General features: G+C 40.2%; 1 protein-coding gene across 1 annotated transcript; it reads left to right on the top strand.

Annotated features, from left to right (window-relative positions):
- Positions 1–1,623: 1,623 nt before the first annotated feature.
- dhx35 (DEAH-box helicase 35) lies at positions 1,624–22,853 on the top strand. The gene is made up of 21 exons (XM_061904397.1): positions 1,624–1,747; positions 2,016–2,143; positions 2,229–2,321; positions 4,552–4,629; positions 4,757–4,861; positions 8,415–8,476; positions 8,556–8,625; positions 8,696–8,755; positions 9,483–9,595; positions 9,665–9,761; positions 9,888–10,046; positions 14,802–15,012; positions 15,092–15,216; positions 16,124–16,178; positions 17,702–17,892; positions 17,977–18,054; positions 18,145–18,274; positions 18,379–18,460; positions 18,546–18,617; positions 19,962–20,073; positions 21,344–22,853. The coding sequence occupies exons 1-21, from the start codon at positions 1,708–1,710 to the stop codon at positions 21,380–21,382; spliced, it is 2,100 nt and encodes a 699-aa protein (XP_061760381.1). The 5' UTR covers positions 1,624–1,707; the 3' UTR covers positions 21,383–22,853.
- The last annotated feature ends 605 nt before the right edge of the window (positions 22,854–23,458 follow it).

Below are 23,458 nucleotides of genomic sequence, written 5' to 3'. Positions count from 1 at the left end.
CAGGGGAGCCTTCCGTGCCATGCATGAATTCAAACCATGACGTCTTAGTGTATTACCAACAGTGTCCATGGAAAAAGTTGTCCCAGCTCTTTTCAGGTCATTGACCAAGTCCTGCCGTGTAGTCCTGGGCTGATTCCTCACCTTTCTTAGAATCAGTGAGACCCCACGAGGTGATATCTTGCATGGGGCTCCACTCCGATTGAGATTGACCGTCATGTTTAGCTTCTTCCATTTTCTAATGATTGCTCCAACAGTGGACCTTTTTTCATCAAGCTGCTTGGCAATTTCTCTAGAGCCCTTTCCATCTTGTAGAGTTGTACAATTGTGTGTCTGGTGTCTTCAGACAGCTCTTTGCTCTTAGCCATGCTGAGTGTTTGGGTCTTACTGATTGTATGGGGTGGACAGTTGTCTATTTGCAGCTAACGACCTCACACAGGTGCATCTGATTCAGGATAATACAGTGGAGTGGAGGAGGACTTTTAAAGGCGGACTAACAGGTCTTTGAGGGTCAGAATTCTACCTGATAGACAGGTGTTCAAATGCTTATTTTCAGCAGTATCACACAAATAAATTGTTGAAAAAATCATAGATTGTGATTTCTGGATTTTTTTAAGGTTATCTCTCATACAGTGGACATGCACCTACCATGAAAATTTCAGACCCCTCCATGATTTCTAAGTGGGAGAACTTGCAAAATAGCAGGGTGTTCAAATACTTATTTTCTTCACTGTGTGTGTGTGTGTGTGTGTGTGTGTATATATATATATATATATATATATATATATATATATATATATATATATATATAGTATTTGTCTTCCTCCAAACACGACGAGTTGAGTTTATACCAAAATGGATACATGGATGATACAGCAGAGGATTGGGAGAATGTCATGTGGTCAGATGAAACCAAAATAAAACTTTTTTGGTATAAAATCAACTTGTCGTGTTTGGAGGAAGAAGAATACTGAGTTGCATCCCAAGAACACCATATCTACTGTGAAGCATGAGGGTGCATGGAAACATCATGCTTTGGGGCTTTTTTTCTGCTAAGAGGACAGGACGATTGATCCGTGTTACGGAAAGAATGAAAGAGGCCATGTATCGTGAGATTTTGAGCCAAAACCTTCCATCAGTGAGAGCTTTGAATGGTTGACCGAATACTTATTTTCCACCATAATTTACAAATAAATTATTTAAAATTCCTACAATGTGAATTCCTGGATTTTTTTTCCACATTGTGTCTCTCACAGTTGAAGTGTACCTATGATGAAAATTACAGACCTCTGTCATCATTTTAAGCGGGAGAACTTGCACAATCGGTGGCTGACTAAATACTTTTTTGAATTGAGCGATGGACAGTAATTACCTTTAACCCATCCATAGTATTCCAACTATGATATGCTGTGATACAGTAACAAGCATTACAGTACTCAATAATAATTATTTATCTGGTAATTAATAACTTAGCAGTTGGAGGGACAATATTTTTCTAAAAATTGTAACCTGAGTATTGTACTCTGAAATTACTGTTAAACAAAATATTTTCAACAACAAAAGAGATGCCTTGCATTAACCGTTCGTAACTGGTTAAAGTACTGTGCAAAAATCCTTATGTGTATTTGAATAATCTTTTTATGAAAAGAGACGATAGTTTGGCATGTGACGTCATCAACAAGCGGAAAAACGCTGTGACGTAAATCCAAGATGGCGGCTCGCCGTTCCACGATGAAATTTTGGAAGCCGGGTAAGTAATTCTAGATCACTGTAAAAGCAAAACTTCAAAAAAAAATATCCGTCATTAAATTGATTAGAATACAAACAGCTACACAGGCCCGTCCGCGCCTATGTGTTTTTGGTCAAATTGGAATCTGCGCGATACATAGGTCAGATGTTACCTTTCAAAATAAAACACGGGGTGCAACGTGCTCTGGCTAACTAACTAAATACTAGCTAACAGCGCATCGCATTGTAAATCCCGGTTCACCTCAACCTACTACCTGTGCCTCGTCCAGGGTCCGAAGCACCGGGGATCTCCGAGGAGCGAGAACTTAACACGGAGACAATTGGCTCCACAGCCGTCTACAACCCGTTCATCGCACTGTCCATAGAGAAGCAGAGGCAGAAGCTCCCCGTTTTCAAGGTGTGCCTAACAATTTTCAAGATGCTTGACGCCCCACTGAGGTGAAGCAACTGTATCTCACGGGGAACAATTGTTGTCCATGCAGCACAGAAACAACATCCTGTACTTGGTGGAAAGCTTCCAGACTGTCATCATAGTTGGTGAAACGGGATGTGGAAAGACGACACAGATACCTCAGGTTTGTACTACATTTTGACACAGTATGATGGTATTTTGTCTTCAGTGGAATAAGAATATGTTCTTTGCTGCAATGCAGTGATGCTCGTAAAGTGGCTTAACCTTAAAGGCCTACTGAAATGAGATTTTCTTATTTAAAGGGGGATAGCAGGTCAATTCTATGTGTCATACTTGATATTGCCACAGTTTTGCTGAAAGGATTTAGTAGAGAACATCCACGATAAAGTTCGCAACTTTCGGTGCTAAGAGAAATGCCCTGTCTCTACCGGAAGTCGCAGACGATGACGTCACGTTTGATGGTTCCTCACATATTCACATTGTTTTTAAAGGCAGCCTCCAACAAAAAGTGCTATTCGGACCGAGAAAACGACAATTTACCCATTAATTTGAGCGAGGATGAAAGATTTGTGTTTGAGGATATTGATAGCGACAGACTAGAAAAAAATAAAAATAAATAAAAGTAAAAAAAAAACGCGATTGCATTGGGACGGATTCCGATGTTTTTAGACACATTTACTAGGATAATTCTGGGAAATCCCTTATCTTTCTATTGTGTTGCTATTGTTTTAGTGAGTTTAATATTACCTAATAGTCGGAAGGATGTCTCCACGGGTGTCTTGACGCGCAGTGTCTCAGGGGAGTCGACGGCAGCTATGGACGGAACAAGCTCAGCTTTTTTCCAGTAAGAACTGACTTTTTAACCACAATTTTCTCACCGAAACCTGCTGGTTGACATGTGGTCGGGATCTGATCCATAGGAAAGTTTCACCTAAAGGAATTTTAAACAAGGAATCACTGTGTGTTTGTGTGGCTAAAGGCTAAAGCTTCCCAACTCCATCTTTCTACTGTGACTTCTCCAATATTAATTGAACAAATTGCAAAAGATTTAGCAACACAGATGTCCAAAAAACTGTATAATTATGCCGTTAAAGCAGACGACATTTAGCTGTGTGTGTGCGCAGCGCTCATACTTCCTAAAAACCCGTGATGTCTTGCGTACACGTCATCATTACACGACGTTTCGAAGACGAAACTCCCGGGAAATTTTAAAATTGTAATTTAGTAAACTAAAAAGGCCACCACGCAGTCTGATAGTTTATATAGCAATGATGAAATATTAACATTGCAACACATGCCAATACGGCCTTTTTAGTTTACTAAATTGCAATTTTAAATTTCCCGGGAGTTTTTTCTTGAAAACGTCGCGGAATGATCACGTGTACGCGTGACGTCACAGGCTTTTAGGAAATATTAGCGCTGCGCACATACACAGCTAATAGTCGTCTGCTTTATCGGCATAATTACACAGTATTTTGGAGATCTGTGTTGCTGAATCTGTTGTAATTTGTTCAATTAATATTGGAGAAGTCAAAGTAGAAAGATGGAGTTGGGAAGCTTTAGCCTTTAGCCACACAAACACACGGTGATTCCTTGTTTAAAATTCGCGGAGGTGAAACTTTACTATGGATCAGAGCGCGGTCAAGCGTACATGGATCCCGAGCAAATGTCAACCAGCAGGTTTCGATGAGAAAATTGTGGTAAAAAGTCGCTTCTTACCGGAGATCAGCTGAGCTTGCCCCGTCCATAAAGCTGCCGTCGACTTCGCTGAGACATTGGCGTCAAGACACCCGTGGACAAACCCCTTCGACTATCAGGTACTGTTAAACTCACTAAAACACTAGCAACACAATACAAAGATAAGGGATTTCCCAGAATTATCCTAGTAAATGTGTCTAAAAGCATCCCATTGCAATCGCGTTTTTTTTAACTTGTTTTTTTTTTTTTTTTCTAGCCCATCGCTATCAATGTCCTCAAACACGAATCTTTCATCCTCGCTCAAATTAATGGGGAAATTGTCGTTTTCTCGGTCAGAATAGCTGTTTTTGTTGGAGGTTCCCATTAAAAACAATGTAAATATGTGAGGAGCCATCAACCTGACGTCATCATCTGCGGCTTCCGGTAAAGGCAGGGCTTTTCTGTTAGCACCAAACGTTGCAAACTTTATTATGGAAATTCTCTACTAAATCATTTCAGCAAAAATATGGCAATATCGCGAAATGATAAAGTATGACACATAGAATGGACCTGCTATCCCCGTTTAAATCAAAACATCTAATTTCAGTTGGCCTTTAACCACCTCCGAGGTGCTTGAACTCAGTTTGTGTTGTGTCAGCTCATCAGTCTGCTTTTCTCATTCTGGAGCTATCTCTTTGTCACTTATGTCCCATCAGTACCTGCTGGAGGCTGGCTGGGCAGCAGAAGGGAGGGTGATTGGCGTCACACAGCCTCGACGCGTGGCTGCTATCTCTGTAAGATCTCTGCAGAGGTTCTGCAACAGCTTTTTCTTGGCCAAAGTCCTTTCATTCAAGGAAAATCAGTTTAACACTCAAGGACGTGGCCGTGTCAAGCACTTCTGCTCCTCTGTCTTGGTGCCAGGTGGCCGGCCGCGTTGCAGAGGAGAGAGGCGCTCGTATAGGACATGAGGTGGGCTACTCCATCAGATTTGACGACTGCTCTGACCCCCAAGCTACCAGGATCAAGGTATTCCCTTACACAATTTTCAGTAGGTATTTGCCTGGTCAATAAAGTAGAATATCTTGCAAAAGTTATTTGATATCCGGTGTTCAAATAAAGGGGTCCAAATGTGCAAAACCAACTTTTGATACCAGTTACTACCTATTTTTGTATATTTGTCCTGAAAAATTGAAATCAAACCATGGAGGCATGGCGCGGTATCGAAAGAATAATATTGCCTTCTTTCAAACTTGCTCCAAATGAGCCGTTTGGAATTTGAGTCTTATTGATGTGATGATATGAGCAGATATCTCTATATATGGAGATATATCCAATCATCAGTCATGACACATTTACATACTTTCAGACTGTAAAAAAATAACATTCTTCAAGCAGGATTGATAGAACATGAACACTGATATTTTCAAAAATGTGCATTTAAAGAAAGTGTGCATCTATGCAAGTGGATTGTAAAACAAAAAATGTCCGTCCACATAAAAACACATTCATGCTCATTTTGTCCAAGCAAGCAAAACAGCCACAGTGACTGGCACCTAACCCAGCAGGCATATGACAGTAGACCAAAGAATGTTGAGAAGTTGTTGAATTAGGCCCTGACCTTGAGCAACATGCTTTTTGACAATGTTTAATCAATGTCGGTTTCTGACGTTGACTTGGCCATTGAATTTTGGTCATTTTCCAAACCTATATTTTACAACACAAATGCAACGTTGAAACAACATGCTTTTTCCATCCATCCATTTTCTACGGCTTATCCATTCTAGGGGCGCGGGGGTCGCTGAAGCCTATGTCCGCTGCATTCGAGCGGAAGGCAGGGCACACCCTGGACAAGTAACCAACTCATCGCAGGGCTAACACATATAGACAGACAAAATTCACACTCACATTCACACACTAGGGCCAATTTAGTGTTGCCAATCAACCTATCCCCAGGTGCATGTCTTTGGAAGTGGGAGGAAGCCGGACTACCGGGAGGGAACCCACGCATTCACCCAGGACTACTCAGGACCTCCGTATTGTGAGGCAGACGCACTTTTTGACAACGTTTTTTCAATGTCACGTTGTGATGTAGATTTGACAATTGAAATTTGGTAATTTCTCAACCAACAACCTGGATCCAACGTTAGACATTAACATTGTCTCAAATTACAAATACAACCATTTTGAAACTTTGTTTTCAAAATCAGCTTTAAAGGACATGTATGTACAGTATATTCACCGTTGTATCAATCTCTTGTGCCTGCTGGGAACACCTTTGTTTATTAATATGGTGATACATTTACAATGACATGTATATTATTTTTAAAATCAGTACATACTTACAGAAAGTCCAGTAAAGATCATGCATGCATTTTTTTTTAAATTGCTGTGTTTTACTGCGCAGGGTTGGGGGGTGAGGAGTAGTGAAAATGTGTTTATACTGTTCAGCCCTTAATCTAAAGTGTGCTCTAAGTGAAACTGTGGTATATGAGATCTGTGTTTTGTTCTCTTCAATAAAATATTTTTTTTATGTTAATGGCTGTAGTATATAGCCATGAACCAGCTCAGTGGCCTTGTGGTTAGTGTCCGCCCTGAGACTGGGAGGTTGTGAGTTCAAACTCTGAGCCATACAAAAGACTACAAAAAATGGGTCCCACTGCCTCCCTGCTTGGCACTTTGCATCAAAGGTTGGAATTGGAGGTTAAATTACCAAATGATTCCCGAGCTCAGCGCATGCTGCTGCTCACTGCTCCCCTCACCTCCCGGGGTGAAAATGGGGATGGGTCGAATACAGAGGACACATTTCACCACACCTAGTGTGTGTGTGACAATCGTTGGAACATTTAACTTTAACTTACACTATATTGCCTAAAGTATTTGGCCACCTATCCAAATGATGAGAATCAGGTGTCCTAATCAAGCACTTAGGCATAGAGACTGTTTCTACAAACACTTGTGAAAGAATCGGCCGCTCTCAGGTGCTCAGTGATTTCCAGAGTGGAACTGTCATAGGATGCCACCTGTGCATCAAATCCAGTCGTGAAATTTCCTCGCTCCTAAATATTCCAAAGTCAACTGTCGGCTTTATTAAAAGAAAATGGAAGAGTTTGGGAACAACAGCAACTCAGCCACCAAATGGTAGGCCACATAAAGTGACAGAGAGGGGTCAGCGGATGCTGAAGCGCATAGTGCAAAGAGCTCGTCGACTTTTTGCACAGTCAGTTGCTACAGAGCTTCAAACTTCATGTGACCTAACAATTAGCCCACATACAGTACACAGAGAGCTTAATGGCGTCGGAGGCAGTGGTGTAAAGCAGTGGTCCCCAACCTTTTTGTAGCTGCGGACCGGTCAACGCTTGATAATTTGTCCCACGGCCCGGCTGTGGTGGGGGGGCCTTTTTTTTAATTTTTATTTATTTATTTTTTTGTCATTAAAAAGTGAGTTTTTTTGGGTTGGTGCACTAATTGTAAGTGTATCTTGTGTTTTTTTATGTTGATTTAATAAAAAAAAAAAAAAAAAATTCTTTGGCCAGTACCGGGCCGCGGCCCGGTGGTTGGGGACCACTGGTGTAAAGCATGTCGCCACTGGACTCTAGAGAAGTGGAGACGCGTTCTCTGGAGTGATGAATCACGCTTTTCCATCTGGCAATCTAATGGACAAGCCAGGGTTTGGAGGTTGCCAGGAGAACGGTACATTTCGGTGTGAAATTTGGTGGAGAAGGAATTATGGTGTGGGGTTGTTTTTCAGGAGTTCGGCATGGCCCCTTAGTTCCAGTGAAATGCACTTTGACTGCTCCAGGATACCAAAACATTTTGGACAATTCTACGCTCCCAACAGTTTGGAGCAGGCCCCTTCCTCTTCCAACATGACTGTGCACTAGTGCATAAAGCAAGGTCCATTAAAGACATGGATGCCTGACCTGAACCCAATAGAACACTATTGGGATTAATTAGAACGGAGACTTGAGAGCCAGGCCTTCTCGACCAACATCAGTGTTTGACCTCACCAATGCGCTTTTAAAAGAATGGTGGAAAATTCCTATATACACACTCCACAACCTTGTGGACAGCCCTCTCAGAAGACTTGAAGCTGTAATAGCTGCAAAAGGTGGACAGACATCATATCGAACCCTATGGCTTAGGAATGGGATGACACTTCAAGTTAACATGTGAGTCAAGACAGGTGGCCAAATACTTTTGGCAATATAGTGTGTATGTACATCCGTGTGGCATTACGACAAATGTTGACCAGTGTTTATTACTACATGTAATCGCACTCTGTGGGGCTCCGTTCCTATTGTAGCTGTGATCGTTAAAATGTAAAGGTCCATTATGTGCAAAATATAACAACTATAAAAATCCTTAGTTGAAGACAGTCATACTATAATCATTTGAATAATTTAGAAATACATTCTTGCAATATTGCACTTTGTATGTAGTGATGACTAATTTCAGTCACTGCCTGTTTTTATGGGGTGAGGGTAGGTTCTGTAGCCAAACTAGGTGGGAACCACTGCACTAAAGCATGTTAACCACCTTGACTTAAAGAATATTAGTTCACTGTAGCTGTTTGTTGTAGTTCCTTACAGATGGAATGTTGGTGCGGGAGATGATGGCTGACCCCCTGCTTAAAAAATACAGGTACAAAGTTCAACTAAACTGTAAAGATTGACTCTTAGTGGTTGCTGGTATCCATAGTGTTCTCTGCTTTTCTACGCAGTGTATTGATGCTGGATGAAGCACATGAGAGAACCCTGTACACTGACATTGCCATTGGTCTGTTGAAGAAGGTAACCCAAGTTCACACTATTGGCTGATTAATTTTCAGGAGCCTTGAAAATATTTTTTTTTTCTTGTCAGATCCAGAAGAAACGCCGAGACCTGCGGCTGATTGTGGCCTCTGCCACTCTGGATGCCAAGGTAACCGTGTCATTAAGATGAAGAGATTTGCTGTTGTGATTAGAAAAAAAGATGAGTCATCTTCTGGCCAGATCACGTTGTACTGACACATGTGATGCAACCATGAAAGAAAGACTTAATCAGGGCAAAACTGGGCTCAGTTTTCAACGTCAGCTGAAATGTCATTTCTGAAATCGGCTTTTTGTTTTGAAGGTCTACACACTTAGTCAAACTGCGGTATGTTTAATGGATTTGTCTTTAACAAGGCACATTTGGTAATTTAAATGTTTTAAAATTTAATTTGCACGCAAAGTACTAGCAAACAGTACTAGTTAATAGTTACATTTTGTAGTTATAAGTGTTAAAATTGGGCGAGCAGTAATTCCTTCTTGAGGGGACGCCGTGGCGAAGTTGGTAGAGTGGCTGTGCCAGCAATCTGGGGGTTATTGGTTCAATTCCCACCTTCTACCATCCTAGTCACGTCCGTTGTGTCCTTGGGCAAGAGATTTCACCCTTGCTCCTGATGGGTCCTTGTGAGCACCTTGCATGGCAGCTCCTGCCGTCAGTGTGTGAATGTGTGTGTGAATAGGCGAATGTGGAAATACTGTCAAAGCGCTTTGGGCTCCTTTAAAAAGGGGTAGAAAAGGGCTATATACGTACAACCCATTTACCATTTACCAAATGTTATGCATAATATATTAAGTACGAATTGTTTTCTTGCTAACAATACAATTCTTGTTCTCTAAAGAAATTTCATGAGTTCTTCAACTTGAACGAGTCAGGAGATCCTAACAAGGACACATGTGGAATCCTAACAGTGGAGGGACGGACATTCCCAGTGGATATTTTCTACACTGTCAGGTACCTAAATGAACATGCTTTCATTTAGTGATTAAACCCAATCTTACCTCCTGTGTGGTGTGTCATCAGTCCTGTACCCGATTACGTGAAGGCCACAGTTGAGACGGTGATGAAAATACATGATACAGAAGAAAGTGGGGATGTTCTGGTGTTTCTGACTGGGCAGGTTTGCGGTTATATTTACTACATTTACTTGACTAACATAAATTTAAGGGCTTCATGCACTTTTTTTGCATCCTGTGCTTATTTTATTTTGAATTTCATTATCATACCTTAAAAAATGTCTCCCTAGGAAGAAGTAGAGAAGGTGGCGTCTCTCCTGAAGGACCATGCCAGGTCTTTGTCACGACAAGGCATGAGGAAACACCTGAGAGTTTTGCCGATGTATTCTGGTTTACCTTATGCAGAGCAGATGAAGGTCTTTGAGCGGGTGCCTGCTACAGTTCGTAAAGTATGTTACCAAGTATTGTTACCAATTCCATTAAGTTGTTTGAGGGGGTTGGTCGATAAATGAGCAAGATTATGTGAAAATGACCTAATCAATCCATGCATAGTGGTTAAGGGTGGCGCATTGGCTAAACAAGAACCAATTGGTTTATTAAAACTGCTGTATGTCACGTTTCTGACCCACCCTCTTCCTCATTGAAGATATGCCCCTACTATGGTCACTCATAGAGAAAATGCAAACTCCACTTCGCAAGAATGGTGTTTGAAGTGATTTGTGGTCTCGCTCTCCTGTTAAACAGCAGCATGTACCAGAATCAGCTATATTGGCCAAGTACAACCTGAGAAAATTAAGTGCTACATACGACCTGTTAGATTTTCAAACAGGACTGCTGGACTTTTTAAGTGTTGTACTATAGAAAGTATTTCAGTTGTTGGAATCTGCGGTTTGAGTGGTATACGAGTTATTGTGGTAATGTAACTCACAGCAGGTCAGATGTGGCACCAAGCAGTACGGGCAGGGTTTGTTTCCAGAATAGCCAGCCTAAAATGCGATTGTCAAAGACAGACGCAGAGACTAATTTTTACAACAAAGTTATACAAAAAAGTGATATATCAGATTGTCGGTGTTTTTCAACCCTTGGTATTCATATTCCTTGTCAATAAAGCCAGCCCCACAGCATCCATAGCCATAATGAACTCATGGCAGATCTCGTCCACTCTTGTGGCCCTGCTGCTGAGGAGTTTTTTTTAACTACCGTTACTTTGGCAACCCCGGCCCACTACAGATTCACCAGGCGGTGCTTCCTCATAGGATGTTGTGTAAATGGGATTAAGGAGGTTCTCGAATAATTACTTCCACCGATCCACAACATTCCGAGTCGAGGTCAGCACCACACCATTCCCTCCATACACGGTGTTGACAGTGCACTGCTTCCTCCTCCTGAAGTGGCGGATGGTTGGCCAAAATCACTTTGGAGCTGTCCGGAAGTCGTTTTACATGGTTTCCTGGAACTCCTCCCATATCCAAGTTTCTGCCTCCGCGACTGCCGATTCCACACACTAATTGGCCTGTTGGTACCTGTCTGCTGCCTCTAGAGCCAAAAATGACCCGATAGAACTTTTTCTTCAGCTTGATGGCATCCCTCACCGCTGGTGGACACCAGCAGATCCAGGGATTACCTTCTTGACAGGCTTTAAAAACCTTTAGGGCACAACTCTGATCAGTAGCCTCGACACTAGACCCACGGAACGCGGTCCACTCAGACTCAATGTCCAGCGCCTCCCTCATGACATGTTCAAAGTTCTTTCTGAGGTGAGGATTGAAACTCTTGAGAGGAGACTTTGCTAGGCAATCCCAGCAGCCAACTCCCTACCAGTGATCGGTGGAAATCGGTGGAAATCTCCCTTCTCTTGACCCGAGTGTTCAATACATTAGACCGCAAAGCCAATGACAAAACCAAAAAGTAGATCATCCAACTGCGGCCCAGGGTGTCCTGGTGCCAGGTGCACATATGGACACCCTTATATTTGAAAATGGTGTTCGTTATGGATAATCTGTGACTAGTACAAAAGTCCAATAACAAAACACAACTTGGGTTTAGATCCAGGTGGCCGTTCTCCAGGTTTCATTGTCGTTGCCAATGTGAGCAGAAAAAGGGAGTCACCTGGGGGAGCACTCCAGTACTCCTTTTAGCCAATCCGCACAGGACGGGTTTTTCGAACGGCTGTTTGGTGCGTAAGCACAAACAGTCAGGACCAGTCATTGGCTGAGAGAAGCTACCCTCTCATCTACATGGTTGAACTCCAATGTAAAGGCTCTGAGCCGTGGAGTGACAAGTATTACCACCTCGTCCTGTGACGTTCCACGTCCCATGTCCTAAAAGCTGGCTTCTGTAGCTAAGGATTGGACTGTCGAGGGCCCTGTCTTCCACTGCCACCCAGCTGACATTGCACCTGACCTCTTTCCCCCCTCCTATGAGTGGTGAGCCCATTTGAGGGGGGCCCATGTTGCCTCATTAGGCAATGCCCGGCCGGGGCCATGGGTACAGGCCCGGCCCGGCCACCAGGTGCTCACCATTGAGTACCTAGTCTTTGACATATTTTATTCTCTCAATGTGGTCCCTGGGTTTGAAATAATTGCCTGGCAAGTATGTTTAACACACAATAAATGTGTGTAGACTGTGTTCCCTTTGTTCAATGTAAGAAATAAGTCAAAACGCAACAACTATGAGAGCGCAGTACTGGCGGCCATCCGTTCTCAAATTATTTTGTTCGCAAAGATCTCTTGTCTTTAGGCACGTGCTGTGGGCATGTACACGAAGAAGGGACTGACTTTATTGACAACTATTAAACCCAAACAAAACTTCCTCAGGCGGATGTGGAAGTGTTTTGCAATGTTTAACTTGTAATTTTGACAAATGTAGACATTCATCTGTTAAATCTGTTCTCTTTTCTCTTCAACCACTAATGTTAAAATAAGTAAGTAAGATGGTGTTGTTGTTGTATTTTTTGTTTTGAAAAACGGAACTTGGAGCAAGTTGCAAACAGCCCCTTTAATCGTGTATTGCATAATTTTTTGCACCTGTGGCCCAAAAACATCAGTGATATAAACATATCTGCAACATCACCTTAAAATTCAAATATCATCTATTTGTAATCTTAAAAACAATCAATGAGGAGATTGTCTCATAACATATGGATGGACAAACTGTAGTTTAAAGGGGCTGTTACACAGATGCCTAAAGGGTGCTAACTTTCCAATGTGTTGTAAATAGTCTGATTATATCCCTTGCTCCAGTGGCAGCTGCTGGTCTTTAAAGTCGAGGAAGCTCATTTTCAGCTACTCTCCAAACACGAATACAATCTCCAATAAGCTATGTAAAAATGCTAGATTTTACAAAGAAAATGTCACTTAAAATGGTAAAATTCAACAAGGAACAAATGAATGAAACTTGAAAAAAATGCTCTTTATACTATCTTTCGAGATATCTGATTTGCACAATATGCCATCAACAGCTTGGTGGGAATTTTTTTTTAAATAACTGGGTCCCCTCTCACTCCCTGCCAATTTACACCTACCGGTATTTGGAATAATCCGGATCAACTAGTTTTGATACAAACAAAACATACCTCCTTAACGTATTAGGCATCGCCAAGGAAACTATTCTCATGAATTGGAAATCAAAATATAGGTTATGTATTAAACTTTACAAAAACATTTTAATAGATCATATAGTTTCGGAAAGAATGTGCTGAATCAAAACAACAATTGACAGAATTCTGATCTCTTTGGGCACCACTAATTTATTTCCTGACCTGACTCCCATGGGGGCCAGGGCTGTGGCTGTGTCTCTGGGGTGGGCCTGCGATGTGTTCCTTGGTTCCGGCCTGGCGGGCTGATCCTTAAGTGGTTCTGCGGTTGGGGGCGGCCGCTGTGGTTTAGGTGATGGGCTGTCAGGCGGGTTGAGGGGCTTGCCGCTGTTGGGCGGGGGGCTGTTCGTGCGCCTCTGGCTTCGGGCTTTCTTGGGCTTTCACCTTCCCCTGGGGGGTGGGGCGGGGTCCGGCTTGGGCCGCCCAGTGCTGTGGCCATGCAGCCCGGCTGGTGCCGGGTTGGGGGGGGAGGGCTGAAAAGAAGAAAAAAAGGGGAAGCTGCGCTTCCCTGGCAGTCTTAGAGCAATCACCACTGCCTCAGTTTTACTACACAATGACGTAAACTCTGCGCGTGAATAACATGAGCATGCACATTTTGTGATGTTAGTCAATGATAGTAATTTTGCTAAATTTATTTACTTGTGTTAGCTATCAAAAAACATGACTGCAAATTGTTAGTCGCTTCTCTTGGACTGCTTTTGTGACTGTGCATGTGCTCGCTACGTATACGTGTGTTCAAGCCTTCAGTGATTGACAACCTTTAAGGCCAGGAAGATTCCTCAGAACGACGAACAACATTTCCATCCATCCATTTTCTACCGCTTATTCCCTTTTGGGGTTGCGGGGGGCGCTGGCGCCTATCTCAGCTACAATCGGGCGGAAGGCGGGGTACACCCTGGACAAGTCGCCACCTCATCGCAGACGAACAGCATTTATTCAATATAATTAAAAATTGTGAAAAATATGGAATATGTATTTTCTGTTAAACCATTTATAGTAATGTAAGCTAGCCTGTAATGTTCTTTTTATATTTTTTAGTTTGAAAAATGTAACTTGGAGCAAGTTGAAAACAGCCCCTTTTAAACATTAAATCCTTTAGACCAGTGGTTCACAAATGTTTTGCACCAAGTACCACCTCAGAAAATACTTGGCTCTCTGAGTATAATGACTAACATTAAAATACAGTAGCATAGTAGGCCTAAATATTTATTAAAACAAGGCAAAGGTTTTATTTACAAGTATATTTAATAGTTTAACCACTATGACATTACACATTGTTTGAACAGTAACACTGTGTGAATTGTTAATTTTTTGGCGTACCACTAGATGGAGCTCACGCACCACTACTGGCGGGTACCACAGTTTGAGCTAGGTGAGACTGGACCAATTGCACCTTTTGCGGGTCACGGCTCAGTAGTGCAATTCCTTTTGACCATTGTATTTTTAAGATGTGTAAAAACAGTCCTTTTACAATTGAGCGTCAAATAACTGATCCATTTAATACTAAGCCCTCCTTTACTCCAAAGTGCTGATTTACAGTAGTTACCATTGTTACAGTGAGTTTGACACATTTCCAACACTGGTTATAAAATGTTATATCTTTTCTCAGGTGGTGGTGGCTACCAACATAGCTGAGACTTCCATTACCATCAATGGCATCGTTTTTGTCATCGACTGTGCTTTCGTCAAGCTACGTGCATATAACCCCAGTACGGCTATTGAATCACTGGTGGTGACACCCATTTCCAAGGCGTCTGCCAGCCAGCGAGCTGGGAGAGCAGGCCGTAACCGACCAGGGAAATGCTTCAGACTTTACACAGGTTTGTGTGTGTCTTAACAGGATGTACATTTCCTACTGTGAGTATGATGATACACTGGTAATACGTTTTCTTTTATCAGAGGAGGACTTTGAGAGACTGCCTCCTTCTACTGTACCAGAAATGCAGCGTACTAATTTGGCCCCAGTCATCTTGCAGCTTAAAGCTTTAGGCATTGACAACGTTCTGCGCTTTAGCTTCCTTTCAGTGAGTAACTCACTTTCACTTTCATCCACAGGCAAAGATTATATTAATGTAATTGAAACCATCTAAAAATGCATCCAGATCCTGCTTTTTAAGATTACCATAGGCTCTTGGAAATCACAATTCATTCTTAGTTAACTCTAATTGAATAAAGATCCCAATATATTGACACAAACAACATTTTATTTTCAGAATGTCATACCTGGAATTTGAAAAATTGTTTTACTGGAATGCATGTCATTTATTTGCACAAAAATTGGGTAAAAATCTAGGATGAAGTGCGCATTTTAAAGAAGTTTGATATAATATTGCCATTAAAAAGGGAAATGTTTTTTAGCAATATTGAATTTCCTCTGCTAACAGAAATTACCAGAAAGGAAGGGGATGGTGTAATTTTGTACAAAATGATAAAGCGAAATATTTCACTGAACACACCTGTCGGATTCTCCTAACTCATCTTTACACTGGTAGGAATTGACCTGATCACTGACCATATAGCAATCTGCTGCATTTTTCAGGTCTATAATTAAGGTAAAGGAGCAGGTATGGCTGAAATAAATTGCGTTATTAATGCACGCATTTCTTGTGATTCATCACACATGTATGTTACACACACTAACTTTGAAAGTCCTACTTCCAAATGTATATATGTATTCTTTTGCACCAAATGTTTAAGTTTGCTTAGAAACTTGATGGAGAAAAGACTAGTGAAAAGATTAACTGCGTATTTTAATGTTATGAAGTAAAATATTGCTAATTAGTGAGTTTCTATAAATATCTAATTCATCACAGCTGCTAGGTTCGGGAAAAGCTTGTAATGCACCTTTCATGTTCTTTGGCATTTTTACAGCATATATTTTACAGTAAGTGAGGAACTCATCTGTTCTGTTCCTTGTGTTCTACATCACAGCCTCCTCCCGCTCAGACCATGGTTCAGGCTTTAGAACTTCTTTATGCCCTGGGAGGTAAGAAACTTTACCATTATATCATCCTGATTACAACAGAAGTAATTTAATGATATTCTCTCAAATACGACCCCTGGGAAAAAATATAGAATCACCAGATTTGGAGTATGTTCATTTAGTTGTTTAATTTTGTAGAAAAAAAACAGATTAACGCAGACATGACACAAAACTATAGTCATCTTTGTGGTTTTAAGAAACACTAAAATAAATCAAGAATATAAATGGTGGTAGTCTGAAACAATTTAATTTTTAGACCAGATTGAAAACAATACAATACCATACCATAACAAAAGCCTTTTAAACAATATGGAATCACCTTGTAATTTTTCTTTTCCAAAGCTAACACCTGCCTTAGATTACATATGTTTATTAATTAGCAGTTAAAAAGGAGGGTTCCACACCTTGGAGAGCAATGGCTGTAGGTGGATTGACATCAATGATGGCTATAACACGAGAGCTGTCAATTGAAACAAAGTATCAAACTTCTTCAAGCAGGTTAATTGTCAAACAATGTTGCAAAAGATGTTGACTGTTCAGTCAGCTTTGTCTCAAATCTGGACCAAATACAAACAAAGTGGGAACATGCACAGCAAGACAAATGAAGAACAGATGGGCGTAAACTGGAGTCACCGTCTGTGACCGAACTGTAAGAAACCAGATTTAAATACAGAAAAGATAAACAAAAGCTGTTATTAACATCCATCTATCCATCCGTTTTCTACCGCTTGTCCCTTTCGGGGTCGTGGGCGGTGCTGGAGCCTATCTCAGCTGCATTCGGGCGGAAGGAGGTGTACATCCTGTACAAGTCGACTGCTTAACACAAAAAAGTTTGGTGATTCCATATTTTTTCAGGGATTGTAGAATAGGTATATGCAATGTTTTTCTTTTACAATAAAACAAACTTACTAATATTAAAACAAATTATACATGTCATTACATTGAATCTACCTTTACAATTTTTCTACTGCTCTCTGAAGAATGCGAAAAAGACACGTCTTTATTTTATTTTATGTTTTCTCTCTTGTTATACATTTTGAACAACAAACACATTTAAATATTCATACAAATAAGCGTTTCCAATACAATTTTTTGATGAAAAATAAATAGTAATATTAAAGGAAAAAATAAAAATAAACAAAGAAATGTATGTCTGAAAAGAAGGAGAAAGAAGCAAAAGCGGATATTGTCCTGACCCAACAATCAAGATATTCAGATTTTTAGTCATCAATACAATACATAATCAATTCTAACCTTGACAACTTAGAGTTTTTTTGCACTGCTTTTTATAATGAAAGTGTTAAATGTCATGTTGGGGAGCAATTGCAAATAGGTAAGCTTGTCGAATCAATTATCATTCTAATCCCTGCACGCTGTGAACGACCTCATTGCACTTTTCTACTGTGCATGTACGTTTGTGTCTACCAACCTGCCAAAGTTGTAAACCTTGGGGACATTTATACATTGTAAGTATAAAGAGATATCTGTGCTCCTTTCACTCTTGTGGCTTTTTTTCCCATTTGCAGGCTTGGACAATTATGGACGTTTGACAGATCCTCTTGGAATCCGGATGGCAGAGTTCCCTCTCAGCCCCATGTTTGCCAAGATGCTGTTAGAGTCGGGAAACTTCGGCTGCTCCAAAGAGATTGTCACTATTGCTGCAATGATGCAAATTCAGAATATATTTGTTATACCACCCAATCAGAAGAAAAATGCTGTAAGTGAAATATGACGAAATATTTGTCTTAAGTTGACAGAGCAATTGAGGAAATTAACCACTTTGTATTGCCTCAACCTGCAGGCTCGCCAGCACAGGAAATTTGCTGTTGCTGAAGGCGACCACCTCACCATGCTGAATGTATATGAAGCTTACCTTAAGGTACAGTGAGTGTACTTTTATGCGCCTATTGCTGGCAAATCAGGACATAAAAATAGTCTTACTGTATGTCTTTTTAAAAAAAACCTTCAGCACCAAAAGAGCTCCCAGTGGTGTCAGCAGCATTATCTTAATTACAAAGGTCTGCAGCGCGCCACAACAGTGCGAGAACAGCTGCGGCGTCTCATGACCAAGTTCAAGGTAGTGTGGACTTCCAGCGAAGGTATGTCATGTTAATTGGATCTACTGTCTTGCATATTCATTCAGCTCAGCCTGCCTTGAATTCGAATGTTGAATGCTACTGTCATCACCAATCCTCTCTTGCAGGTGATCCAGATGTGATTTTGAGGTGCATTGCGTCAGGATTTTTTTCCAATGCCGCACGCATTCATCACTCTGGTTCATACAGGTATATGCTTTGTATTGATTGAATTTCCGACTGTCCACCACCTGATGTTTCAATAACCAACATATTCGATTAATTTCTCTGACAGAACACTACGAGACGAGCGTGAGCTTCACATTCACCCCACCTCTGTACTGTATGGAGAGAAACCTCCAAAATGGTTTGAACATTTTGATTGATAGTTCATACAAAGCATGGACAAACTACAACCAGTTAACACGCGCACTAAAGCCATATCCAGCGACATGATTTGTAATGCTATTTATAGGTTTGCACCATTTGCGATATCAAAATAATTACATTTTTCTAATGAAATAAAAAAATAACCCTGAAACTAAAAGTTCTACACTTTCCAGTGATGTTCATGTCATAACAGCAGTTTCTAGAATATGAGGCTTTGATTCTAATTATTCATACACAGTACAGTACTGTATATTGTTTTGGCCCCAGGCCAAATTTTTAAAGCCATCGTAGATTGCCGAACAAATATTTACCCAGCCCTGATTTATACACACAAATTATTACAGTGCGGTCGCGAGGGACGAGTTTAGAACTTCACTCTATTGCACTTTTTTTTTTTTAAGCATATTTTATGTATTTTAGCCTAAGCTAAGCATTTTTTTAAATTGTGAAATTAACAAAAAGTATCAATAATACAGAAGATCAGCAAGTACCGTAGATGAGTCCAAAACAATCAGCATTTGCTGTTCGGGATTGTGGCCACTGATCAGCCTTAGTGGCCACTATTTTGGATTACATGATTGTGTTAGAGGGTTCTCTTAATGTATAAAAAGAGATAAAGAAGGTCGTAAACAGGTTGTTTTAAACTCTGTTTGAAAAATTCAATTTATAAATTATTATTCACGCTTTGCGGAAATTCATATACCGTGGTCAGGTCTGGTTTTGATCCCCGGGCTCTGGGTTTTTCTGTGTGGTTTGCATGTTCTCTCCGTGACTGCGTGGGTTCCCTCCGGGTACTCCGGCTTTTTCGCATTTACAAAAACATGCACCTGGGGATAAGTTGATTGGCAACACTAAATTGGCCCTAGTCTGTGAATATGGGTGTGAATGTTGTCTATCTGTGTTGGAGACATGTCCAGGGTGTAACCCGCCTTCCGCATAAATGCAGCTGAGATAGCACTCAGCACCCCTCCTGCAACCCTAGAAGGGACAAGCGGTAGAAAATGGATAGATGGAAGGTCTCAAAGCATGGGGCGGTATTTGGTTGGTAGAGTGGCCGTGCCAGCAACTTGAGGGTTCTAGGTTCGATCCCCGCTTCCGCCATCCTAGTCACTGATGTTGTGTCTTTGGGCAAGACACTTTACCCACCTGCCCCCAGTGCTACCCACACAGGTTTAAATGTAACTTACATAATGTCTTTCACTGTGTAAAAGTGCTCTGAGTCACTAGGGTAAAGCACTATATAAATATAATTCACTTCACTTCAACAGCGATAAACAAGCGACTGCAGTATTGTGTTGACATGCAACACTCTTCTCTCCAGGGTTGTCTTCAACGAAGTGATGCAGACGAGCAAGTACTTCATGCGAGATGTGACAGCTGTGGAGTCATCCTGGCTTGTGGAGTTGGCCCCTCACTTTTACAAGCAGGCTAAAGTAAGTACCTTTCTGAAAAGCCTATTTATATTGTTGGTTGTCTTTTGACAATTGTATGGATTTTTTTCATTTCCATTTTTTATTCGAAGTACACAGTGTTTAGGACACATTTTGGTGTGTTTTACGAAGAACTGCACTTTTTTTTTGGAATTTTGCCTATCATTCACAATCATTATGTGAGACAAAAACATATTTTTAATGTATTCTAACTAGTAAATACTTGTAAGCAAACGACAACTTACAATGAGGCATATGGGAGTCGTGCTATTCTGCTTATAAAGCCCTTAAAACATCAAAACACGTACATTAAAGTTTTATATACATGATGTAAGTATATATGTAATGTATAAACAGGCACATTTAAAATATGTAATAATTACTATTTTTCTTTTTTTAAGAATACGGTGGCACACTCATTTCAAAAACGCATCACGTTTGCTTTGTCCTTCGACTACATCACTGATTATTACTCACTGCAGACTTCATGATAGCCAACAAACATAATAAACATCACTTATTGTACAATGTCTGCTGTCATTAGGATTCCACGTTAGCCCTTATAATAACAATATCACTATAATTGGTTATTGTTCAAGTCACGAAATGTAAATGGAGCATAGTTGGCGCTTTTTGGATGGTTATCTTGAGCGCTTTATTGGCTGAATAGAGGACCTTCCATTGACTCCATTGTAAGCAGACTTTATTTACATTTATTTACAAGTTACAATACATCAAAATATACATATGTCTTGAATGACAGCCAAAATAACAAGAATAATGGAGTTCCCCTTTTAATATATACAGTATTACCATAGTGTAGGTAAAAACCCTCACATTTTTATAAAAAATGTAATACATTGATTTATGAGTAGTAAAACTACACTTATAATTGTGCTTCCTTCCTGAATAGTTTGTTTTGGGATTTCTGACACGATTTAAGAGTCTCAAAAGTATTTCAGAACATTTCTGCTGGATCAAAAACATGCTTTGTGGGGTACAAACATTATTTTTGCTCCCTCAGCTGTATAACTGTCATATCAAACAAAGTCTCAACTTGATCAGGTCCGGTATGAATTACCAAGGAAAATCACATTTTAAAACTTTAGGCATGTTTATTTTTTATATTGCATCCGTCAATTCTCATACGACCATGTCATTTGTTGTGCTGATTTAGTATATTTTATTACATGTATTACCTCGAGTCAGTCTTGCTCTAATTACAGTACCTAATTGAGATTGAAATATGTCCTTCCCGTCTATTCTTTTTCAGCATGGTTCACTGAGCAGCAAGCGATCCCGTGTCCTCTAAACCTGTTGGTCAAGTCTGGACGACTCCGTGCCATAGTGTATATAAAGATGTAATATTTATGAATCATTTCCACATGCGCAACTGTGACCATTCTAGACATTACTTGCTTTTTGACAGTGGTCTACTTCTACTTTCTATTAGATCTGTGTGAGAGACTGCTGATAAATTGCGAGAAGCCAGGTGTGAAGTACTTTATTCGTACTTGTACATAGTCAGAGAAGACTCTGGTCCAGGAATACTTGCAGTCATACCTGGTTCTAGGCTTTATTTTTTATAAAAGCTGTGTCCTTTGTTGGTTGGAAAAAATGAAAAATGAGACTTTTTGCTATTACGTTGCCCCCTCATAACCTAGGTGCCTTTAGGAATCTGACTGGTAGCTTGACCAGTTTTAGTTTTCATTTCCTAAATTGGGCTAATTGACAACACTGTGAAAGTACTTCTTTACCTTTTTAGAGATGTCCAGACTGTGTAGCATTCTCACCAGTGTGTGCCAGTTTCCTTTCAATCAGCCTGTCTCATTTCATTTTTGACGGAATGTAAATACACAAAAGTGTTCACGGAAAGCTGTGAAAACCAAATGAAGTGCCGTTTGTCGGCACAGTGACAGGAAGTGCACTCAGATGTAGCCTAAAGCCTCATAAGAACTAGCATTTAGCTGTCCTTTCGATGAAATGTGTCACAGAAGTGTACTTTTGGTTCACTATTACCATCTAGCACCGGGGTAGGGAACCTATGGCTCTAGAGCCAGATGTGGCTCTTTTGATGACTGCATCTGGATCTCAGATAAATCTTAGCTGCCATTGCTTAAGACGATAAGTAATGAATAATTCCACTGGTAGTCACGATGTTAAAAATTACTTTCAAAATATTAAACATTCTCATGCATTTTAATCCATCCATCCGTTTCTACCGCACCTGTTCAAGAAATAACAATGTTATTAAAAAGAATTAGAGACTTATTATACTCTAAATATGTTGGTTTTACTTAAAAAATGCACGCATTTAGTTGTACTCAGTGTTAAAAAATATGATAAGGCTCTCACGGAAATACGTTTTAAAATATTTGGCTTTCATGGCTCTCTCAGCCAAAAAGGTTTGTGACCCCTGATCTAGCATATAAATGCAATAGTTCTTAACGTGATCTTCCATCACTTCTCAAAGGGTATATAAACCCTCTCACTTGTCAACTTCAGCATTATCAAGCACTATATTACAATTTTGTTGCTCTATAACTAGATTTGTTATTAAGGCAGCATATTCAGAAATGTAGGCAAATTTGCATGATTTGTAGTACAACCACTTTACTGTAGTCTTTGAAACTAACCAGTCCACAGAAGCACAACATACAGTAGTTGAGCTAACCAACTCTTCTTGCATGTGTAATGGTACTTGTGTGATTATTAAATACATAGATACCTATCACCTGTCATGTCGCCCCACATCCTCCAATTAAAGCGCTACATCACACAAAGCTGAGCGTCATCTTTTGAGTTTCTGCATTTGTAATGAAGTGTTCAAGATGGCCACTAGATGTCAATATTGCACCGCACTACCGACACGATCAGTAACACAGAGAATAGTCATTTGGAATTGTAGGAAAGGGTTTATTTTTTGATAATTGTTTAAAAATATTTTTCTTAAAGAAACGGAAATAAATGACTATTATTAGCAAAATGTCATTACCAACATTTAATGTAGCAACTTGAACCTCTTCAGTATGTTCCTGCAATGTTCGCTAGAGGGCAGACTAAACCCAGAAAGTGCATTTTACCATTTCAGTTGTATAAAAAGCTCTCGAAGTCCACCTCAATGCAAGAACAGTGTGAAAAGTGATTCTATTCAATTGTTGCTTCTTCTGTGCATTTTATAATTCTCAAATTGTCGATAGACATTGAGAATATGATGCAATCCATTCATGCTACTAATTTAACAGGTTGTCTGTTGGAAAAATACACTCCCCTGGTACAATTTTGCAATATTTGAAACACCAAACTTAGACTGTAAAGTTTGTGAGTTATTTTTGTTTTAATGAATGAATTATCATTTAAAAATTTAAAAAGTACCAATGATTGTCAC

This window comes from Nerophis ophidion, linkage group LG06 (assembly GCF_033978795.1).
Source record: "Nerophis ophidion isolate RoL-2023_Sa linkage group LG06, RoL_Noph_v1.0, whole genome shotgun sequence".
Classification (NCBI taxonomy): domain Eukaryota; kingdom Metazoa; phylum Chordata; class Actinopteri; order Syngnathiformes; family Syngnathidae; genus Nerophis; species Nerophis ophidion.
Note: the sequence above shows the minus strand (reverse complement) of the source record. Positions and strands in the feature narration are given on the sequence as shown.